This window comes from Cervus canadensis, chromosome 2 (assembly GCF_019320065.1).
Source record: "Cervus canadensis isolate Bull #8, Minnesota chromosome 2, ASM1932006v1, whole genome shotgun sequence".
NCBI lineage: Eukaryota > Metazoa > Chordata > Mammalia > Artiodactyla > Cervidae > Cervus > Cervus canadensis.
In genome coordinates, this window is record NC_057387.1 from 50,905,705 (window position 1) to 50,926,049 (window position 20,345).

A 20,345-nucleotide genomic window follows, 5' to 3' on the forward strand; every position below is an offset into this window, starting at 1 on the left:
GCTTTAGCATCAGTCCTTCCAATGAAAATTCAGAGTTGATTTCCTTTGGGATTGACTGGTTTGATCTCCTTGCACTCCAAGGGATTCTCAAGAGTCTTCTCCAATACCACAATTCCAAATCATCAGTTCTTCAGTACTCAGCCTTTTTTTATGGTGCTCCAGATGTAAATGTAATTTAAACATTGAGTAAAGAACCCTATGGATCCTTTCTTATTCATGTTACTTCCCTGAATTAGCTAACCACTAACATGGAAAGCTATGACATAGAAGGAAGGGGCAAAATGGTGACCCACAGTTTCTTTTCAAGCCTTTGCTTATTCACCAGTAAACTAAAGGTGAAGGTTTGGGAGAATGTGTGTGTATCAACACATGAAATAAAAGCAGTTGATTCAGTTTTATCCAGTGTTTCTACTGTTTTATTTAGTAAGCACAAAATCTGCATGTATTTTTGAGCTACAAAATACAAATTGTGTAATTTCATTGTTCTCCGTACACATTTAATGCTTTCAAATTTGTATTTAAAATGGATACTGCACAATAAAAAGATGAATGGTAAAATTTATGATAATAATCTAAAACTTTTTTCTTTACTTAGAATGATATTAAATAGCAAATTAAAAATATCATTAAGTTGAAAGAATGAGGCAGAAAGCATAAAACTTCCTATTTTAAAAATGACCTCTTTCACCCCTAACTTGCTTCTAGCCCCAGTCAGCAAGAGATCTCTCAAGGGACTTTTCTGCAAGGGGACAAGCCTTTCAACACATTTTTAACATAGAGTTGTAGCCTTGCTCCATCTGGTATCATTTCCCTGTGATATTAAGATTTGCTTATTAATCAAACCTCTCAGTGGAACAGGCACTCAGTGCTTGAGAGGAGATTGTTTTCTGCTCCCTACAGGCTCAGGCCAAGGCTTATCCAGACCAGAACAGCCTGGCAACCATGGGTTGGACACGTGGCTTTAAAGTTTAACTTTACACAAACAGTGCACGCAGCCCAGGGCAAGGTCCATAAAGATAGGTCCTGACCGCCTTTCCTTTAGTGCCTTAATGGCTCTGGGTCATCAAGACCTTTAAGTTTTGGTTTCTACAGGAGAGATTTCAGAGAGATAGTGCTGCTTCTCTTGGCCCTGTGGCTTGTAGCCAGTTGGGTAACCGAAATTATTTACTCTTCATGCTCTCCAAGCATGAAGCCCTGAGGAGGGAAATATAAGAGGCAGAAAGTACCTTTCACCTGAAAGTTTGCATGACAGCTGGTGGAAAGCCTGGGACATGATGTCAGAAGCCCTGTTCTTTTCAGCTGTGTGACTTTGGGCAAGGTTCTCTTTCTGTCTATGCCGCAGATTCCTCATTTTCAAAGTGGGAGCAATGATACTGATCCTGCCTGTTTCTTGAAGTTGTTGTGAAAAGTAAAATGGGATAATTTTATCGGAAAGTTCTTTTTAACAGCAAAAGCACAATCAAAGTTATAAAAGCATTAAGGATGAAGGGTTCCAGAAAACAGCTTCAAATTAATGTCTTCAATGAGCTCAACCAATGTTTATTAGTTCCCACCATGCTAGGTTCCATTGTAGGTGATGGAGATACATCAGTGAAGAAAGACTTTTTGTGGAGAATTTGTAGTTTGTTATCCAACGATAGTAACTGTGCAAAAGAGGAAGAGTGGAATTTCAATTTTAAATCGGATCATGTGGCAGTTTGCGATAATTATGACCACTGACAAATCAGGCCATCGTGGATCCACATCCCCTTGCAATGGACTCTGCTGTTCCTGACTTGCTCATCAGGAGCCTGCGCCCTAAGGAGCCTGGAAGCTTCCACTCTTGCCTTTTTGAAACCTTCCTGCTGTTGTGTGAGGAAGCCTGGACTAGACCAGAAAAGAATACGATACTCCATGAAGAGCGAAACCCTGCCTTCAGCAGCACTGAGGCCCAGCTGCGCAGATGAGGCAATTTATATGTTCTGGTCCCAGTTGAGCTGCCAGATGACTGCACCTCAGGATTATCCTGATGAACCCAGCTGATCTACAGAATTGAGAGAAATAATAAATCAGTGTTTTTACGAGGCCAGAGAAAGGAGACGCTTCTCAGAGAAAGCATCTCTGAGAAGGTGAAATGTAAATAAGAAGAGAAGAAGGAAGAAGCTGTTATGGCCTGAATGTATGTGTCCTCCCCAAATCCCTATGTTGAGGCCCTAACCCTTGTGTGACTGTACTCAAAGATGGGACCTTTCAGGATGTATTTGAGGTTAAACCAGGTCATGAGGTTGCATGGAGGAAAGGCCATGCGTGGACATAGCAAGAAGATGGTTGTCTGCATACCAGGCAGAGAGTTCTCACCAGAAATCAAATTGGCTCAAACCTTGATATGTGCTTCTGTCTTCCAGGCCTGTGAGAAAATAAACGTCTGTTGTTTAAACTGTCCTGTCTGGGGTATTCTGTCACGGTAACCCGAGCAGACTAAGACAGGAGCCAGGCAGGTAGCTGGGGGAGAGCAGGGCCCCAGAAGGAACAGCTGGTGCAAAGGCCCTGATGTGACGGCCTGCTCAAGTGTTGATGCTGAGCACAGGAAACAGGGGCAGAACCAGAGGACACGAGATCAGAGAGCAAGGCGTGCAAATCAGCAGACCATTGCAAAGCGTGGCCTTTTACCCTCGGTTAAAAGGAAAGTCTGTGCAGTTTTTTTTTGGGGGGGTGTGATATGTTTTCAAAGGACACGCATTTCTGAAATATTTGACTTTTATGTAATGATGAACACGTGCTACTTTTGTAATCAGGAAAAAAAAAAGACATTAGAACACTTAGAAGGCTACATAAGAATAAACAAACAAGTACAAGCTGTGTGCTTTAATGCCAACTTATGGGTACAGAGGAAAAAGGGGAGGGAGAAAGAGGAAGAAAATGGTAGGAGGCAGAGATCGCAGCTGATTAAAATGCTTGTCTTGCTGAGCACTGCCCTTGGATTCTCTGAGGACCTGTGTGTTCTCCGTCCGCCCACTGGTAATTGCACGCCTGTGCAATCGGTGCCTGGCAAGAGATGGGGCAGACGATGGGGCAAGAGGAGAAAACAAAGCCTGGGTTGAATTTTTCTTGAGAGGAATCAAGTACATCTGATCATCCCAGCATTGAGCATATTACCCAGCCTGTGCGGTAGGACCTAGGTTATTTCTTGAAGAAATGAATGAACAGACCTGAGAAGACTCCCTAAATTATTCTGCACCTTGCTTTCTCCATTCTCCCCTCTTCTTTGTTGGTAAAACTGAATCCTAAAAGGGATCTTTAAAACAAAGAATGGATGTAATGGAGGGTTGATCTTTAACATAATAAAACAGTATTTAAGTCCTGTATACCTCATGACTGTTTCTAGTATAAAAAAATGTAATAAATTGGGCTGAACTTTCAGGATCTCAGAGGTTCTCAGATAACTCTTTACATTAAATCATTTATTTCTAAGTGTGGATTGAGACTGGTAGTGTTAAAACTGCAGTCATCAAATATTAAAAATAAGACACACACATACATTTATTGAAATGAATTCTTTAAAGGAAGCAATGACCAGCTATTTGTGATCACAGAGATGATTTTTTCACCCTCTTGAATAAATGAGAAAAAGTTGAATAGTTTCAGCCCCAGTGACCAGTCTTAGGTACAAGTTTTAAGTTAATGAAATACAAAATACTGGTCAGCTTAGCAAAGGGTGACAGAATATGCCATCCCCAAATATGCTATTTTGGCCTGAGGATTATTTTGAGCTAAAGGAAACTGAGAAGAAGCAAATACAAGAAAAGCTCTCTGTGCATCTCTATTTGCCTAAAACTGAGACTACATTTGCAAAGGTTTCCTGTCCCTCCTCTTTACTAAGGACAGAAGTTAATCCCTGGGGACAACTCTAGACCTCTACCAGCTCAGAGATGGCACCAGATGATCTATACAAGTCTGACCTAAACTAGCCCTTATTTCATGGGCTTCCCAGGTGGTTCAGTGGTAAAGAATCCACCTGCCAATGCAGGAGATACAGGTTTGATCCCTGGGTGGGGAAGATCCCCTGGAGGAGGAAATGGCAACCCACTCCAGTATTCTTGCTGGGATAATCCCATGGACAGAGGAGCCTGGCGGGCTAGAGTCCATGGGGTTCCAAAGAGCTGGACATGACTAAGCATGCACACAGTAGCATGCTAGCCCTTATTTACCATTAGGTTCCCCATATATTTTCCTTCCCACAATTTGCCACCTTAGGAGCTCAAAGTCTATTTTCATTGTCTTGTCACCTCTCTAAAACTTTATTGTTCTTTTGTTACAATGCTATATAAGCCCAAGCTCTAACCACTCCTTTGAATTACTCATCTTTAGGTGTATCCATGATGCACGTATTAATAAACTTGTTTGATTTTCTCTTATTGGTATCTTTTCTGTCTGATTTACAGGGTCCTGCCAACAAATCTAAGATAAGTAGAGGGAAAATACATTTTTTCCTCCCTTATACCAGCAACCAATTCCACATCCCCTGTACAACTAAAATAGTCAACATGCCTTACAAGGACCCAATAAATTAACCCAAGACCGAGTTCCTTGCAGCTGTTCTTTGGAAATCAGTCTTCAGGCCTTTGGCCAGATGGGTCATTGGGTCTGACCCAAGTTTAGAGAACTACTTAGAAACATTCATAACCAACTGAAGAGGGTTCTTATTAATACAAAGTCTGGTTCCTCTGACTTGCTAAGTAAAATAAACAGATTAATAAATGTATGAAAAGCTTCTTGTGAGACATAAAGTCCCCAGTGACTTGTCTTTGCTGGCTTTTGAAAGGAGAGAAAGGCATGATTAGTTTCTACTTGGGAAGTGTCCACTTCCTGAGTTCTAGTATAATTTAAATAGCTTTATTTTCCAGATTTATTTTTTCCTTATGGACAGATCCTCCAAGTATTTTAGAAACATTAATTAATAAAAACCACTAAAATATACTAAGCATTCAACATGCTAGACGTCATCCTAAGTGCTTCATGTGTGTTAACTCACTGATTCCACACAACTATGCTAGGAGATAAATATATCATTAACCCCATTTCACAGATGAGGAAGCAAAGCACACCCCTGTCAAGTAACTTGCCTGTGAGACAGTTCCAGTTGCTTGAACCCTGGCCACTAGGCTGCAGTTTTTCCATTTCAGTGACAAAGAGCAGATCACTGAACTGTTGGCATGAGGCTCTGTCTGAGGCCAAGAAAATTAAATTCACACAATGAGATTTTAGCAACTAAGAAGTTAGTATCAGTAGGGTTAACTCACTCTGTAAGCTTCCCCAAGCATCTGCAACAGGTCTGATTCACTGCAATTGAGCACACATATTATTTACTATGTCTTCAGCTCTGGCTGGTGGAAGAACTGAGGCCATACTTAGAATGTGTCATTGGGCTAATTTTATTCTGTAAATAATAGAATAACTGTTTACAATACTTAAAAACATCTCCACCTTTTCCCAGGCCCACAGACTTAATGCTCCAGACACAGAGTTTCTTGGTCGTTACAGACTTGATATTTAGTCCTAGCGAATGACAAGATTCTTCTGTTTGTATTGGTTGTCTGTGAGTTATGTTAGCTTGTAAAAGCTCTACTCACTTTTTACAAGGGGTCCAAGTTATAAAACATACATTAGTGTTTCTCAAATGGCAGTTCATGTTTTGGTGAAAATTTGTTCCACCAAACTGAGCTGACTTTAGGTAAGATATTAGAACAAATTTAAATTGATAAGGAAGGAAGGCAAAAAAAAAAATCAAAATACAAATCTGGAGGTGGTGGTTGTAGATACAGAGATACCAGCAGTGAAGCCGGGGCGGGGGGTGGGGTGGGGGTGGGCAGTACCTGATTTCTTCTCCTTAGATACTTCTATGTGAAACTGGGTTCTTTCTATACATGGACCACAGATATCACATTTCTCTTCCAGCCCAGATAGTGGAGTATAGTGACTAACAGAAGAGATCCAGTAAAAATAAATGTCAGGATGATGCAGGCACTGGGTGCCTCCTGGGTTAGTAACAGCTTGAGAATCTGTGTCTGAAATGCCAGGCTGGACAGGAAAGTCACATCTGCCCAGAAGGCCTGGCACACATTACTGTGTTTTTGTGCACTCACCTTCCTGGACCTGTTGAATGTCACTCTCTACCACGTTTACTCTGCATCACATAGCCCAGACAGAGCTTTCTCATTTCAGAGTAAATGACCATGAGTAAAGACAGTCATGCCTTGAACATTTAGTGAAGGTAACTAATTCCATTACCTTGGGTGGAGTGCCCTTTCACAACTGTCAGGCAGCCTAATAGAGGAAACAAGTCACAACGCTAAGGGCAGATGCTGAGACACATCAAAAACTTTGTCTAGTACTAAAGAATGAAGGAAAATCCTAGCCTGGGGCAGATTTATGTAACCGGATGTCAACACATTTCAAAACCTCTTTTGGAATTGCTGACAAAGCCCCAGACATCCGCCGTGTAGTTGGGTGGAAGAGCCGAGCTCTGGTTTGTGCCCAGTATCTGCTACTTATGAGGTGGGACCAGAGACAAATCGGCCTGATAGTTTCTTCATCTCCTAACTGGGGATAATGCCTTTGTTGTGGTGGTCTTGTGAGGATTAAATGAAATCAGACAAGTCATTGTCTGACTTAGTATTCTTGTCGCCTGCTGGCTAGGTGACCTTGGGCAGATTGCCTGTCTTCACAGTTTCTTCATCTCCTGTCATTCTTCAGTCCTTGTCATGACTCTTTGCGCCCCATGGACTGCAGCATGCCAGGCTTCCCTGACCTTCACTACCTCTTGGATTTGCTCGAACTCATGTCCATTGAGTCAGTGATGCCATCCAACCATCTTATCCTCTGTCGCCTCCTTCTCCTCCTGCTCTCAATCTTTTCCCAGCACCAGGGTCTTCTTCATCTCTATCATAGGGATAATCCACACCTCCCAGGTCTGTGTGACAAGTAGTCAATAAATCAGAGTGAGTTGTGTTCATCTAGCATAGAATCCGAGCTATGATTATTCCTACTTATATTGTCCAATCTACTTCCTTTTTCCACTTTCAGAAATGGAAACTTGAAACACATAATCTCCCAAATAATCTCCTAAAATAACAGAAGTTACTTAGAATTGAAAAGTGGAAGGTAGAAGCCTGATTATGCATCAGCTACTTGTTAGGCAGAGATGAAAGCACTGTCTTCAAATGAATTTCCTGCCGACCGTGATGATAAATTAATAGCGAACTATTTAGGCACCGTTTATCTCTAGGGAGCTCTAGTCATTGTGCTGACACAATCTTCACAACATCCTGGGGAAGAGAGGATGAGTGATTTAATCACCGTCTTCAAGAAGATGGAGGGTTATCATCTGGCTGGTGACCAGCTGTTTTCACCACAACCAAAGCCAGATAAAGAGCCAGCAGTCCTAAGTTGCTGTAAAGATCTGAGTTAAACCCTTCAAGATACGTCTTAAAGAGAGTTCCACTCAGGCAGTACTTCATTTCAAAGTACTGAATCATGTGGCTTCTATTTACAGTTTTCCAGTGGCAAAGTGAAAAATGTATTTCTTTACAGTATCTACACAGTTTGGCTTAACACCTGGGTGATTCCTTTGGGCAGGTCTACCCTTGAAACGACTCCAGCCAATTTTCATGACAGGCTACTTGGCAGTTTTCCAGGGACATTCAGAAAAGGCTCTGAGCAGGTCATCCCACGGCTGGGTGAGCTTCAAGCAGCTAACCCAGACCCAGTCTGCAGGTTAAACAATGAAATGGGTTTAGCTACCTGAGCCTGTGAAGGGTGTCCATGTGTTGCACACGAGCGTGTATGTCATTAGAGCAGTTGTAGGACCTTCAAAACCTCAGGTTCTTGGGAGAATGATATATAATTAATTATAATTATAAGCAGTCAACTATCACCCTTCCTTTCTCTGGTTGCCATGGTGAATGAAAGGTAAGGTTGCCTTTCTCCTTAAGGGCCTGATTCAGAAATTGCATGTTCCACGTTGATTCCCACCTTCTGGGCTAGAATTAACCCATTTGGCCACATGTAGTCTCAAGTAAGGTTGGGAAATTATTTTACACATATGTTTCCAGGTTTTCACTGAAAATCCCATGACTAAGGAAGTTGAGAATATATATTAAGGAAGGCTAATTGTCTCTGTCACAGTTGGGGATAAAAATAATGCTAGCTGAATGTTATTGAGTACTTACTCTCTGCCAGGCAGTGTCCCTTAAATCATTCAGTCTTCACAAAAAAATGCCATTGGAAGGCATTATTTCCAGGCTTCCCAGGTGGCGACAGAACCCCCCTGTCAATGCAGGAGATGCAAGATACTCAGTTTCCAACCCTGGGTCGAGAAGATCCCCTGGAGGAGGACCTGGTAACTCACTCCAGTATTCTTGCCTGGAGAATCCCATGGACAGAGAAGCCTGGCAGGCTACAATCCAAGGGGTCGCAATACCTGACTTTGAGTCACGACTGAAGCGACTGAGCACACATGGACACACATCATTATTCCTATTTACAGATAAAGCAACTGAGGCTTAGAGAGGTTAAGTTACTTGCTATGGTCATACAGCTGAGGCCGAGGCAGGATTCAATCCAGACCCTCTCACTCCAGAGCTTGATATCTTGGGAGTAAAGAAAGAACTAATGATAGAGATGGCAAGCAGGACGGGGGCAGTTTTTATCAGAGAGGTCCTGCACTGTGGGAGGGTGGCAAGTCATGAATCAGAGATGAAGCCCTGCAGGACTGACCAAGCAAAACAGCTTGCTCAGTTCCACCAGCAAGTTGTGGCTTACGTGGGGCAATTTTCTACTGTATTTCCGGAAGTAGTAAGGATGAAGATTGGACCACTATTCCTCTTTGGAGTTTTAAGAATGGAGAGTTAAGGGGCTTTTCCCCAATGTTGGTGGTATGACCACCTCCCCAGCCTAGGCCAGACTTGAGGGGCGAGGGCTCTGGCCTTCTGCCTCCTCCCCACCAGCAGGCACTGCTCTAAATATCTAACGTGCTGTCCCAGAAGGGCCACAGCTGGCTGGGCCAGATGGGGCCACTTCTTTGTGTCACAGTCACAAGTTAGAGGACATTTGAAAACTGTTTTCCAGGGTTTTTTTTTCCTTCTTCTTTTCATGAAAGGGGCTTTTTGTTAGTGCAGTCTTTGTTTAAGGATGATAAAGGGACCATTTTATTGGAATGAATTACTGACGCAAGTGCTGCCAGAGGTCTGAGGGAGAGGACAGCCCTCTGGCTTCACTTCAGCAGGTGAAGGGAAACAACCAGTGGTCGCTGGTCTCAAGGGTACTTGGGAACTTGCTCCATCAGCAGTTTTGAGTTTAGCTGCTGGCTGAAGCTGAGTCCAGGAGAGGCAGTCAGAGAAAGTACTAGCAATAATACTAATAAAACATAAAACCTTTTCCTTTGCACATGAAAAATGTCAAACGATCAGGAATGTTGTCCAGGGCTTACAGAGAATGAACTCTTTCTACCTATTATCAAATTGCTAAGAATCACCTGCAGTGCAGGAAACACAGAAAATGTGGGTTCAATCCCTGGGTTGGGAAGATCCCTTGGAGGAGGAAATGGCAACCTACTCCAGTATCTTCCCTGGAGAATCCCATGGACAAAGGAGCCTGGTGGGCTACAGTCCATGGGGTTGCAAGGAGTCAGACGTGACTTACAGACTAAACAACAAATCACTACTACAAATGGGGCCCCAGTAACAATCTCAGCTCATCTTTCTGAACCCCTGTAAAAGCCAATCCTCTCTGCTAAGCCAAAACTGAATGTTGATGGGGAAAAAGTCAAACATTTGAAAATAAGCCAGGTTCTCAGGGATTCGTGTATACATGGAACATTTAAAGATACTTCAAAATAATTTTCCTCAAGTGGTGCTCAAGGAACTTTAGAAGATACGAAAATGCTAGTAAGCCAAACTTGTACATTTTAACTTGTGCTTTACCCGTGTCTAGAGCATGCAGTGCCAACATAAATTTGTGAAGACATATGGGTTGATAGTATATTTGGGCCCATAATCTCATCTGCTGTTTTACTGAGACTCCAAGACCCAGTGCATTTAAAATCTGTTGGATGAATCAGCATTTCTTAGGAAGCCTCTTTTAAAATACGGCTATTTGCAAACAGTGGCAAGGAATGCGACATTTAAATCAATTGACCGTGAACTCTTCAGAGTTCAAGAAAATCATTAAGGGCTGATAAAGTCAATAGAAGTTTGGGTAAGAGTAAAAATACCCCTTGATATTGTTTGAAGGCATGTAATACCAATCAGTTCTAAGTGACTGACCCCCAAATATTGATAAAGAAACAGGTGCCTAAGGGCAGCTGCCAGTGGTCAAGCTGTGGGAGGGCCAGACTCTGGGTTCCTCCAGGCCTCTCCTCTGACAAGCAAGGTGAGCTGCGGGAAGGCTGTCACCTGTGCCTACAAGAACAACATGCACTTTTTAGAGAGGAAGACAAGCTTCCTAGTCCATAAAGCAAGGATCCTAAGATCTGGCCTGTTTATCTCACAAGTGAGGCATCCTTCTAAAGATGTTGTACCAATTTTGGGTGGTGGCCTTACTCTTTAGGGAGAACAGCGCCCTGCAGGGCTGGTGGGGAGGGAATGTCCACAAGTGTTGACAGGCAGAGTTTCTAAATGCAAACTTCCCTGAACCTCCACTTGAACCAAATGTGCCCCCTCCCAGCTGTTATTCATGCACAGATTCTGTACACCTTCTACATGACAACTGTAACCAATTATTTGTATTTGTTGCCTAATTGATATGATCTCGCACAGTCTGTTATAAACCCAAGGCTGTGACATATTCCAACAGCGAATCCTCAGTTCCTTGAATTTCCAAGGCACAAAGTAGGTACATGATCAATACCAGTGAATATATCAATGAATGCTGAGAGAAATGGAAGATGCCTGCACCAGAGAGAACTTGCTTACACCAAAACTCAGTCACGATCCTCTGATTTTCTAAACCTGGCCTTTTATGTTACTCTTCTACCTGAAGTCTTCTAGGAAGAGAGGGAGTGGCCAGGATGCTGATGCTGGGGTCAGTTGCTCATTCAGCCACAGTGGCCGCAGATTCTCCCATCAGTGATAACACCTCTGAAGGTAAATATTCAGAAGCTATATAGTAGGCAAAGACCACCACCACTTGCAACAGGCCAGCAGCCCCAGAGATCAATTTGGGGGAGGAAAAGCATGCACGTGAGTCCATCTTTTCACATTCTCTGCAAAATCTTTCAAGCCATGCTAAGGTGTGATGAGAGACTATCCGAGTGTAGAAAAGCCTGTGAAATACCTGCCAACCCATACACAGACAGGTGGCAGTTAAGTTTTTTGATTTTCTGAGGTCGATTTAGCTACTTTCTAAGTAGATAAAAAAGGAAAAATCATCACCCAAAAAGTACATTCTGCTAGCATTTCCCCGAACATGACCCTTCCTAGCTGCAGACAAACACAGGAAGTACAGCCTGTCACTAAAATGAATAGAAACAGTTTCCAACTTAGTGAACTACAAATCCTACTTTTTTCCCCACAACGGTGGAAAGGGTAAGTAATTTAATGATATTTGCTTTGAATTTGTGTTATTTTCCAAATGGTGATAAACTGGAAGGATGTTAGTCATTAAACATTAAAATTTTATTTTGGTTGTAATTAAATTTATTTTAAACTAACATTTTCTATTTATTGGAAGCTCTATAGTAGTGATAGAAAAGCATATCATATAATCAGAACTCCAGACTATGGAAAACAACTATTAGTAAGGAAAGAGTTCTTTTATTTTTTCTTTGATACTTATTCTTAAAAAAGAAACAAACAAAACTCCCTCAATGATCTACGCTCTTTTGCTGCAATTCAGGCCTTCAAGAGTGTAAAATCTATAAAATGGGGTTCTCAGAAGCAGTAGCACCAGTTAAATATTATAAGAAGTGCTTATTTTAGGTGCTTGAAATTAAAACAAAAATCAGTATTTCAGCAAATCTAAATTTACCTGATGTGCCTTCAGTGGTCTGAATTAAAGCATTATTATACCAATTATGCAAAGTAAATCAAGACACCTCAAAAAAAGGTGGCATAGTTAAGAAAATGTCAATTTAATCATTTACTTTAGCAGGCAAGCAATTTGTAAACATTCAGTAGCGGCAGCATCCAAGTTACAAACAATTTAAAAAGAAACCAAGATTAGTGATTATAATTTTTCCTTCCCTTTCCCCAGAAAAAAGAAAAAGAGAGAAAAGATTTGGAAGTAAATGACTTAAAACACTACAAACGCTGAACATTCAGTTATGTCTTCTATCAGCCTTCTATGCGTCCTCTCCCTGTGTTGTATTTTTAAAGGTGTATCTACTCCTAAAATGCATCATCTTGCAATAACTGGTACGTGAACATCTGCAATCTAGGAAGTGGTTCCTGCACATGTATGTGCAGGCAGGATCTCAGTTTAAATCCCATTTGCAAAGGGAATATTTATATCTTGATTCAACGCTTCTTTGACTTCGAGGGGCAGGGTGTCAAAAAGGTGATCTTCCACCACAAGCCCACTCTTCTTGAGCAGGCGACACTGGCCCAGCTGGGCTGGCAGGCGGTCCAAGCAATTCCCCTTTAGCTCCAGCTGGGTGAGCTGTGACAGCTGACCGATTTTCTCTGGGAGGGATGTGATGCAGTTTTGCCCCAGATTCAAAGTCCTCAACTTAACACATTTAAACAGCTGTTTCGGCAGAACGTCCACTTTGTTCCCCGTGATATGCAAATGCTGCAGGTTCTGAAGCAATCCTATTTCTATTGGGATCATGGAAATGTTGTTGTAACTCACATCTAAGCATCTGAGTTTCTGTAAACTAAACACTGCCACTGGTAGGGATTCCAGCTTGTTGTTAGAGAAATAAAGTGACTCCAAGTTTTTGACGTGGGTGATGGAGGGTGGAATGGTGACAATTTTATTATGCCATAATTTTAAACAAGTCAGTCGTTTTAAATGCTGGAAACTGATGATTTCTTCAATTGTGCGGATGTTATTTGACTTTAAATCCAGTTCCTGTAAGTTAGAGAGGCTGAAAATAGCATGTGGAATTCTCTCTAGCTCACAGTTCTGGAGTTCAAGCTCGGCAACATTCATCATTTTCTTAAGGCTGTTCAGTACCAGGAGTTTAGTGCCGTCATTATGAATGACTAACTTGGTGAGATGTGGGGCCACATCAGTAATGTTGGAGGGGACTTTGGTCAAATTGCTCTTCACGTGGAGGATCTTAAGGTGCCGCAACTCTCGGAGAGATTCGAGGCCTATCATCTTATTGTTTTCAGAGTTCAAATTGCCTATCAAGTACAGTTCGCGAAGGTTTTTGAGCAGATACACCCAGGCAGGAATTTCCGCCACATCAGTGAACTTCACGTGAAGGCATCTCAAGTGATCGCGGAGAAAGCTGAAAGCAGTCTGCTCCACTTTTGCAGGGCAGTGGCACAGGTGAAGCTCTTGGAGATTAGTCATCTGAGAAATCTTAGCAGGAAGTTTAGCTTCTGGAATCAGCTCGAGTTTTAGCACATCCAGGTCTGTGAGGTCAAAGACAGCATCAGGCACGCCTGACAGCATAAACAAATGCAGCTCCTGCTTGTCCTGGGCGTTGCGTGACACGTGCTGCCTCAGTTTTTCAAATGTCCACTCGTGGTTCAAACTAATTTCCCGAAGTTTATTTTCACTGACTTCTGACAAGAACACCCCAAAACGCTTGGAATAGAGCTGGTCATACTGGTCTACCATGTGGAGAAGGAACGCAAAATCATTTTTGACATCTGGAATGTCACTGAAACTGCTCTCTTCTCTGACTTTTTCAAAAGAATATTCCTTCAAAGGAATCCTGAATAACCAGAAGAGAGTGTAGAGGCAGATAAAACCATACACACAAATGATGGATATGTAACTGATGAGCAGCTTTTTCAGCATGTACGCCATGTTGTGGGTGCACTCGAACACCTCGTAACCGGTCAGGTGCTCCACTTTGGGCTTGCAGACGTGTTCAAAGCTGATTGCGTTGACAAAATTTGCTGTGTAGCAGAGAATAAAAATGAATTTGGCCGTTTTGATAACTGTTTGGACCACATAGAGTTTATAGATCAGGTCACTGTCTTCCACGTGAGCACGGAACTTCCGCACTTTCTCGAACAGGGCTTTGGCCTGTTCCCCATCCTTTTTATCCAGGATGGTCATGCTGGGGACTTCGATCACGGGCTTCTCGGCTGAAAATTTGAACCCAGTCTTGTTGATCATCGGGGTGCTGGCGCTGGGGCTCCCTTCATCACTGCTGGTAGACACATGCTTTGGTAGAGTCTGGGCACCTGTTATTCTCTGCTTGTTTTCCTCCGAGTCTTCACACGCTGTCTCAGACAACGCTTTAGTAGTCCAAGGAGATTCAAAGCACTTTCCTAAGATCGAAACGAAATGCTCTACTTTTGAGCACGTTTTGGGATATTTGAACCAAAAGTTGCTACTGACCATGAGAATAATAGTATGTATAAGAGCAAGATATGGAAAGTACTTGGAATACCACGGAAGGGCCAGATGGTAACACATCTGATTAATAAATACATATTGCTGAAAATCCAAGTTTGTTTTTCGGCCTGTTGGGTCTCTCTTCTCTTTCTTGGCCTCCTGATTTGGAACCGTGGAATCTGCATGAGGATATGTGGCTCTGAGAGGTATGTCAGGTGTCACAGCAGATGCGCCAAAGGAAATCTCATTTGCCATCCGCCCGTCTCGGTCTTGGTCTGTGGCTGATTCCATCCTGGGGATGTTGGTGGCAGCGTCGGCATGTCCTGGCGCAGCGTGCGCCTTGGAACCCACAGGCGCTGGCAGCACCGGCAAGCAGACCACCTGATCTTTGGTAAGTTGCATGGTTCCTGCAAAGATGGCTACCATCAGCATGACGACAGCCAGGTAATCCATAAACACGTCCCACCATGGTTTCAGGATTCGGTAAGTTGGCTGAATGTCATTAAGTGAAGCAACTTCCGCAAGGGTAAACATTCCTAGAAAACAGGCAAACAAAAGATGTTATGACACAGATGCAAAAGAAACATTAAGTGGCAAAATGCTTTCTATTTCTAGCCTCTTCTTCCAGCCTCTCCAGTCAGCCAACCTCCCTTGCACTCTACTCCTCCTACGCACTGTTTCCTCTGCCTGGAATACTTCCTCCCCGCCTCCCTTCACGAGGCTATCAGGTTTATGGTGCCTTTCCCAGGACGCCCTCCCTGATTCCTAGTCTGGGTGAGGTGCTTCTTTGATGTGCTCTCACAGAACTACATACCTCTATCCATCACAGCCCTTATTACACTAGTAGAACCAACTGTTGACTTGTCTGATCCTCCCTAAGATTCTCAGTTCCACGCGCAGAGGGATCATGTCCATCTTCCTTACTGTTATACAGCCAATGCTTGACACACAGTTGATGCTCAATCAATAAGACATTGTTTTAGTTCTTGATCATCACCTTTATCACCATCATCATAATCACCAAAATTCCTCAAGAACATTTATCCATGGTCTACATACGGCACTGGGAAGAAGAGCATTTTATTAAACTTAATTGCCACCACGAGCAACCTGGACCCACACGAGAATAAAAATTATTAGCCAGTCCTCAATATAAACATAGTTAAAGGAACACACGGCAAAGAAGCTGTGGGATCCTTGTAACCACTGACATTTTGCAGCTATCAAAGCTTCAGTGGTGGTTTTCAAGCACCTTACACTCGGGACAGGTTTTGATCCCGAGAGAGAGAAGAGAAGGCTGATTGTTTTCCTAGAGGAGGTAGAAAATAAAAGATGGAGGGTGGAGAACACAGCAGCAGGGTACTGTAAGGTCACACTGACCCCGAATGGTCACCAGCTCTGCCCCATGCATCCTAGCAAGGGTGATAACACCCGAAAAACCAACACCAGCACGCAATGATTCCAGCCTCAGATGGCTCTTTTCTAGCATGCTGCCCACAGCAGCCACTCCCCACCAAGGGTTTTGTGCCCCTGCCATTTCCTCCAGCCCATTTCCTTTTTTTTTCTGTTGAACTCTGACTTATTCTTCAAGTTCCAGCTCAAGCACTACCTCTTTCTCAAGTTCCTATTGTACCCTCTAAAAATAATCTATTTCCAGTGTTGGCCTCTTCAACTAGCTCTTGAGCTCCTACTGGGTAGAGACTATGTCTTATTCACCCTTGGATCTACCATGTCCTACTCTCTCCCCTTAAGAGCAGAGAAGGCAGTGAGTAGTGATGATGATGAGGAGGAGGAGGGTGATAATGATAGCAGCTATCATTTGTCATCTTCCTTCCGTATACCAAGTACCATACCAGGAGCTCTGTATCTTCATAATCCCCTGCTTCTGTACACAGCACATTCCTGAAATGAACGTATTAAATTTGAAGCTTTGGGGGCTGAGGGAATGATTCCACTTCCAAAATGCTACACAGTCTTATAAAATCCACCAGAACTCCTAAAATTAAAAATACAGATAATACTGAAGATGTGAGGATGTGGAGCAATTAGAACTCAAACACTTCTGGTGGGAGTATGAATTTATACAAATATGCTGGGAAATTTTTTTTAATATCTACCCAAACTGAATATATGCATACTCTATGGCCTAGCACTCCCACTGCTAAGTATACACCCGTGAGAAATACATATACCCATCAAAAGACATGAATAAGCAATCACAGCAGCACTCTGCAACACCCCTAAACTGGATTATCCAAACGTCCATCAGCACTGGAAAAGAAAAATCAGATGTGGTGCATTTACAAAGTGGAACATCACGCAGTAACGAGAATGAATGATCTGGTTATGTGGGTGTGTTCAGTTTATAAAATGTGATCTATACACTTGGGCTATGTACCTTTTTTGGTATGCATGCTTTAATAAGGAGCTTCAAAAAGAAATGGTAAAAGAAGCTACAGCAGAAACAGCTGCCCTAGGAATGTGCTGGGACACCACACTGAGGCTTTGCCTCACCCCTGTCCCAAGGCACACCCAGGCCAGCTGGGGTCACAGGCCGGGAGAGTCAGGAACTTCCTCCAGCAGTCTGCCCTTACTGTCCTCTCCCTGGCCTGAGAGGAAGGGCCTGCTCTCCCTGGGGTAAAATCTCCCACAGAAAAGAGGGTGCAGAGGTAAGAATATACAATATGCAAAAGCTCTAGTTGCTAACAGTTGAACATACACAGATGGAACATTGCCTGGATTCCATCTAACCTTCACAACATTACTCTAAGCTGCCTAAGTGTTATTGCTTTCCTTTGACAAGCAAAGACATAGGCTCTCAGGAGTTAAGTTGTGCAAGTCAAATAATTAGTGGTGGAGCCTGGGCTTAAAATCTGATTTAAGGCCAAACCACCTGTTCTTTCTACTAGATTCTAAGGTCTCTTCCTTAGATGTTTGCAGTGCTTTACAGTTTGCAAGCTACTTTTCCATAAAATGTCTCAACTGATTCTCACAATAACTATTTTTTGCCCATTACTATTGCCCAAGGATATGAAGAAACCTGAGGCACAAAAATCTTAAGTGACCTTCCTGAGCCAATTAAGTGACAGAGCTAACAGAATCTTTCATCTTCAAATCTCTTTCTCTATCACAGTGACTGTGCTCTTGGTTAAGGCTTGGCTGTTGAAGGAAGGACCTTCTCACTGTTGTCCTTGGCTTTGAGGAGACAGAGGAATGAAATTATGTAATCAACACCTTCCCTAGAACAACCATTCATGACATTCACTCAGAATTCAAAAAAACATGCGTCAGGCACCATGGAGGAGAAGATAGAAATGGTCCCTCAAGGAGCTCCTGCTCAAATGGTAAATGACAAGCAATAAGTGTATTATTATGACATGGTAAGAAAATTGCTCTTACCTGGTTAATACAAAGTATAGGGGAGGCACAGAACAGCACAAACTTAGAGCCACACTGGGTAAATGGGAGGACTGCAGAGATCTGGTTTTTCAGATGAGACTAGAAGGATGAGAACTTCCATGGAGTTGTGGGGAGTAGAGGAATATAATTTTGGCAGAACAAATAGCAAGTCAATGGCACAGACACATGGGAGAAATTATATTACAGAAATTATAAGGAATTCTTGTTGTTCAGTTGCTAAGTCGTGTCCGACTCTTTGTGACCCTATGAACAGCAGCACGCCAGGCTTCTCTGTCCTTCACCATCTCCCTGAGTTTGCTCAAACTCATGTCCACTGAGTCAGTGATGCCATCTAACCATCTCATTCTCTGTTGCCCTCTTCTCTTGCCCTCAGTCTTTCCCAGCATCAGGGTCTTTCCCAGAGTCAGCTCTTCTCATCAGGTGGCCAAATAATTGGAGCTTCAGCATCCGTCCTTCCAAGGAATATTCAGGGTTGATTTCCTTTAGGATTGACTGGTTTGATCTCCTTGCTGTCCAAGAGGCTCTCAAGCATCTTCTCTACCACCACAGTTCAAAAGCATCAATTCTTCGGTGCTAAGCCTTCTTTAAGGTCTAGTTCTCACATCTGTACATCCTAATGTTATTCTATTATTAGTCTAGTATGTCTCTGTATAGATACCACATTTAACGGGTAAGTCAAGAGATGGAAACCAAGGATGGTTTCAATGAAGTTATAAGGAAGTGCCTGGGCCATAGGCAGGAAACCAGTAGTTTTTTGCAATGTCAACCATTGACTAGGTCTTATCTTGAATACAGGACTTCAATTAACGTGTCCGTTCTCCAATTTCACCTATCAAAAACGGGGTGGGAAACTGGAAGTGTTTCAACCACTACCTGAATTAAAGATGCAGCGGCACTTTGAAAATAAAAATTGCTCTTCATATATAGTATACATGTGTGTGTACAAAGTACATTAACTACATGTTCATATAACATAGTTTATTAAGTCTCTTATGATACTCAAGTGACTTTTTTCTAATCTAAAAGTCAAGTTAATGAGGGAGGAGACTGTATTTAGATATCTTGAAGCTTGATCTCCTTAGCCATTAGTCAGAAATGGCTATCAATGGTTATTAGGGGATTTTTTTTTTTTAACCTGAAGAAGTCACATTAATAAATACTAATTGCATACATGCTTTGAGTTCCCCTTTATATATCTTCAAGAATTACATTATAAGTAAGTAGATTTCACATTCTAAGACTTCTCTATGGCACATACGAAAATCAGCTTAATATCCCATAAGCAAATATTTCTCATGGATGGTGAGGAAGCTTTTTGTACTAAAGTTGAAAGGGGGAAGTTACTAGACTTTGGTTGGACAAAGATGAATCAGAAAATTATAGAGAATGGGTCTATATTATTTTATGATATAGGATTCTATTTCTTATCTTATGGCCAATGATAGTGGAATAAACCAACAACTAACAGTCAGATTCAGAAATTAGAAATTATGATGGTTTGACAACCCTGTGACTATACTAAATTAAGCACTGAACTGTATACCTTAAAGGGCTTCCCTGTTGCCTCAGACAGTAAATAATTTGCCTCCAATGTAAGAGACCTGGGTTCAAGCCTTGGGTTGGGAAGATCCCCTGGAGAAAGAAATGGCAACCCACTCCAGTATTCTTGCCTGGGAAATTCCACGGACTGAGGAGCCTGGTGGGCTACAGTCCCTGGGGTCACAAAGAGTCAGACATGGCTGACTGACTATCACTGTATACCTTAAATGGGTAAAATTTATAGTATATGAACTGTATCCCAGTAAAACTATTAAAATTTAGAAGCTAGACCTCAATCTTTGTTATTTTATTGCCTAAACTAATTCTCAGCAGAAACAGGAAAGTGAAAGTAAATAGGAGTATAGCCTCATTGTTGGCTGGACTACATATATTCTAAGTGCAAATATGTTTCTAAATGACTGCTATGCTATTATGATTGAACAGAACTGGTTCTGGAGACAAATCTTTAGCATTTTATTCATCTTCTCTGAGCATCCATGCCTCACCTATAAAATCTTGCTATCAACATCTACCTCTAGAGGTCATGTGGGCCAGGTATTGGAAATGCCTAATTCAGGGTCTGACACAAAGTAAGACCCAAAGACGTCTGCTGAATCAGAATGCAGAGCAGAAATCGAGGCCATCTTAATCAGTCTTTAATGAAAATGATTAGGCCAAATTCTTGAATTTTGAACTTAGCATGTAGCACTATGTACACAGAATTCATTCTTAAAAAAAAAAAAGAAAGAAAATTTTGCATTCAATTTCACTTATTCATTCAAAAACATTTCAATTAAAATTATTTATATTAGGATGTGGCAAATTATCCTAGAAAGAACACAACTTTTATCCAAAGAGACCAGGATTCAAATCCTGCTCTTTTTTTCTGT

The 20,345-nt window shown here is 42.1% G+C and overlaps 1 protein-coding gene across 3 annotated transcripts in view; it reads right to left on the reverse strand.

Annotated features, from left to right (window-relative positions):
- Positions 1 to 12,085: 12,085 nt before the first annotated feature.
- LRRC8D (leucine rich repeat containing 8 VRAC subunit D) overlaps positions 12,086 to 20,345 on the reverse strand; it is a 129,238-nt gene continuing 120,978 nt past the window's right edge. For all 3 annotated transcript variants that reach the window (XM_043460715.1, XM_043460714.1, XM_043460716.1), the window contains exon 2: positions 12,086 to 15,032. In XM_043460715.1, coding sequence (XP_043316650.1) covers positions 12,454 to 15,030 — 2,577 coding nt within the window. In that variant the 5' untranslated portion in view covers positions 15,031 to 15,032 and the 3' untranslated portion in view covers positions 12,086 to 12,453. The remainder of the gene's footprint in view (positions 15,033 to 20,345) is intronic.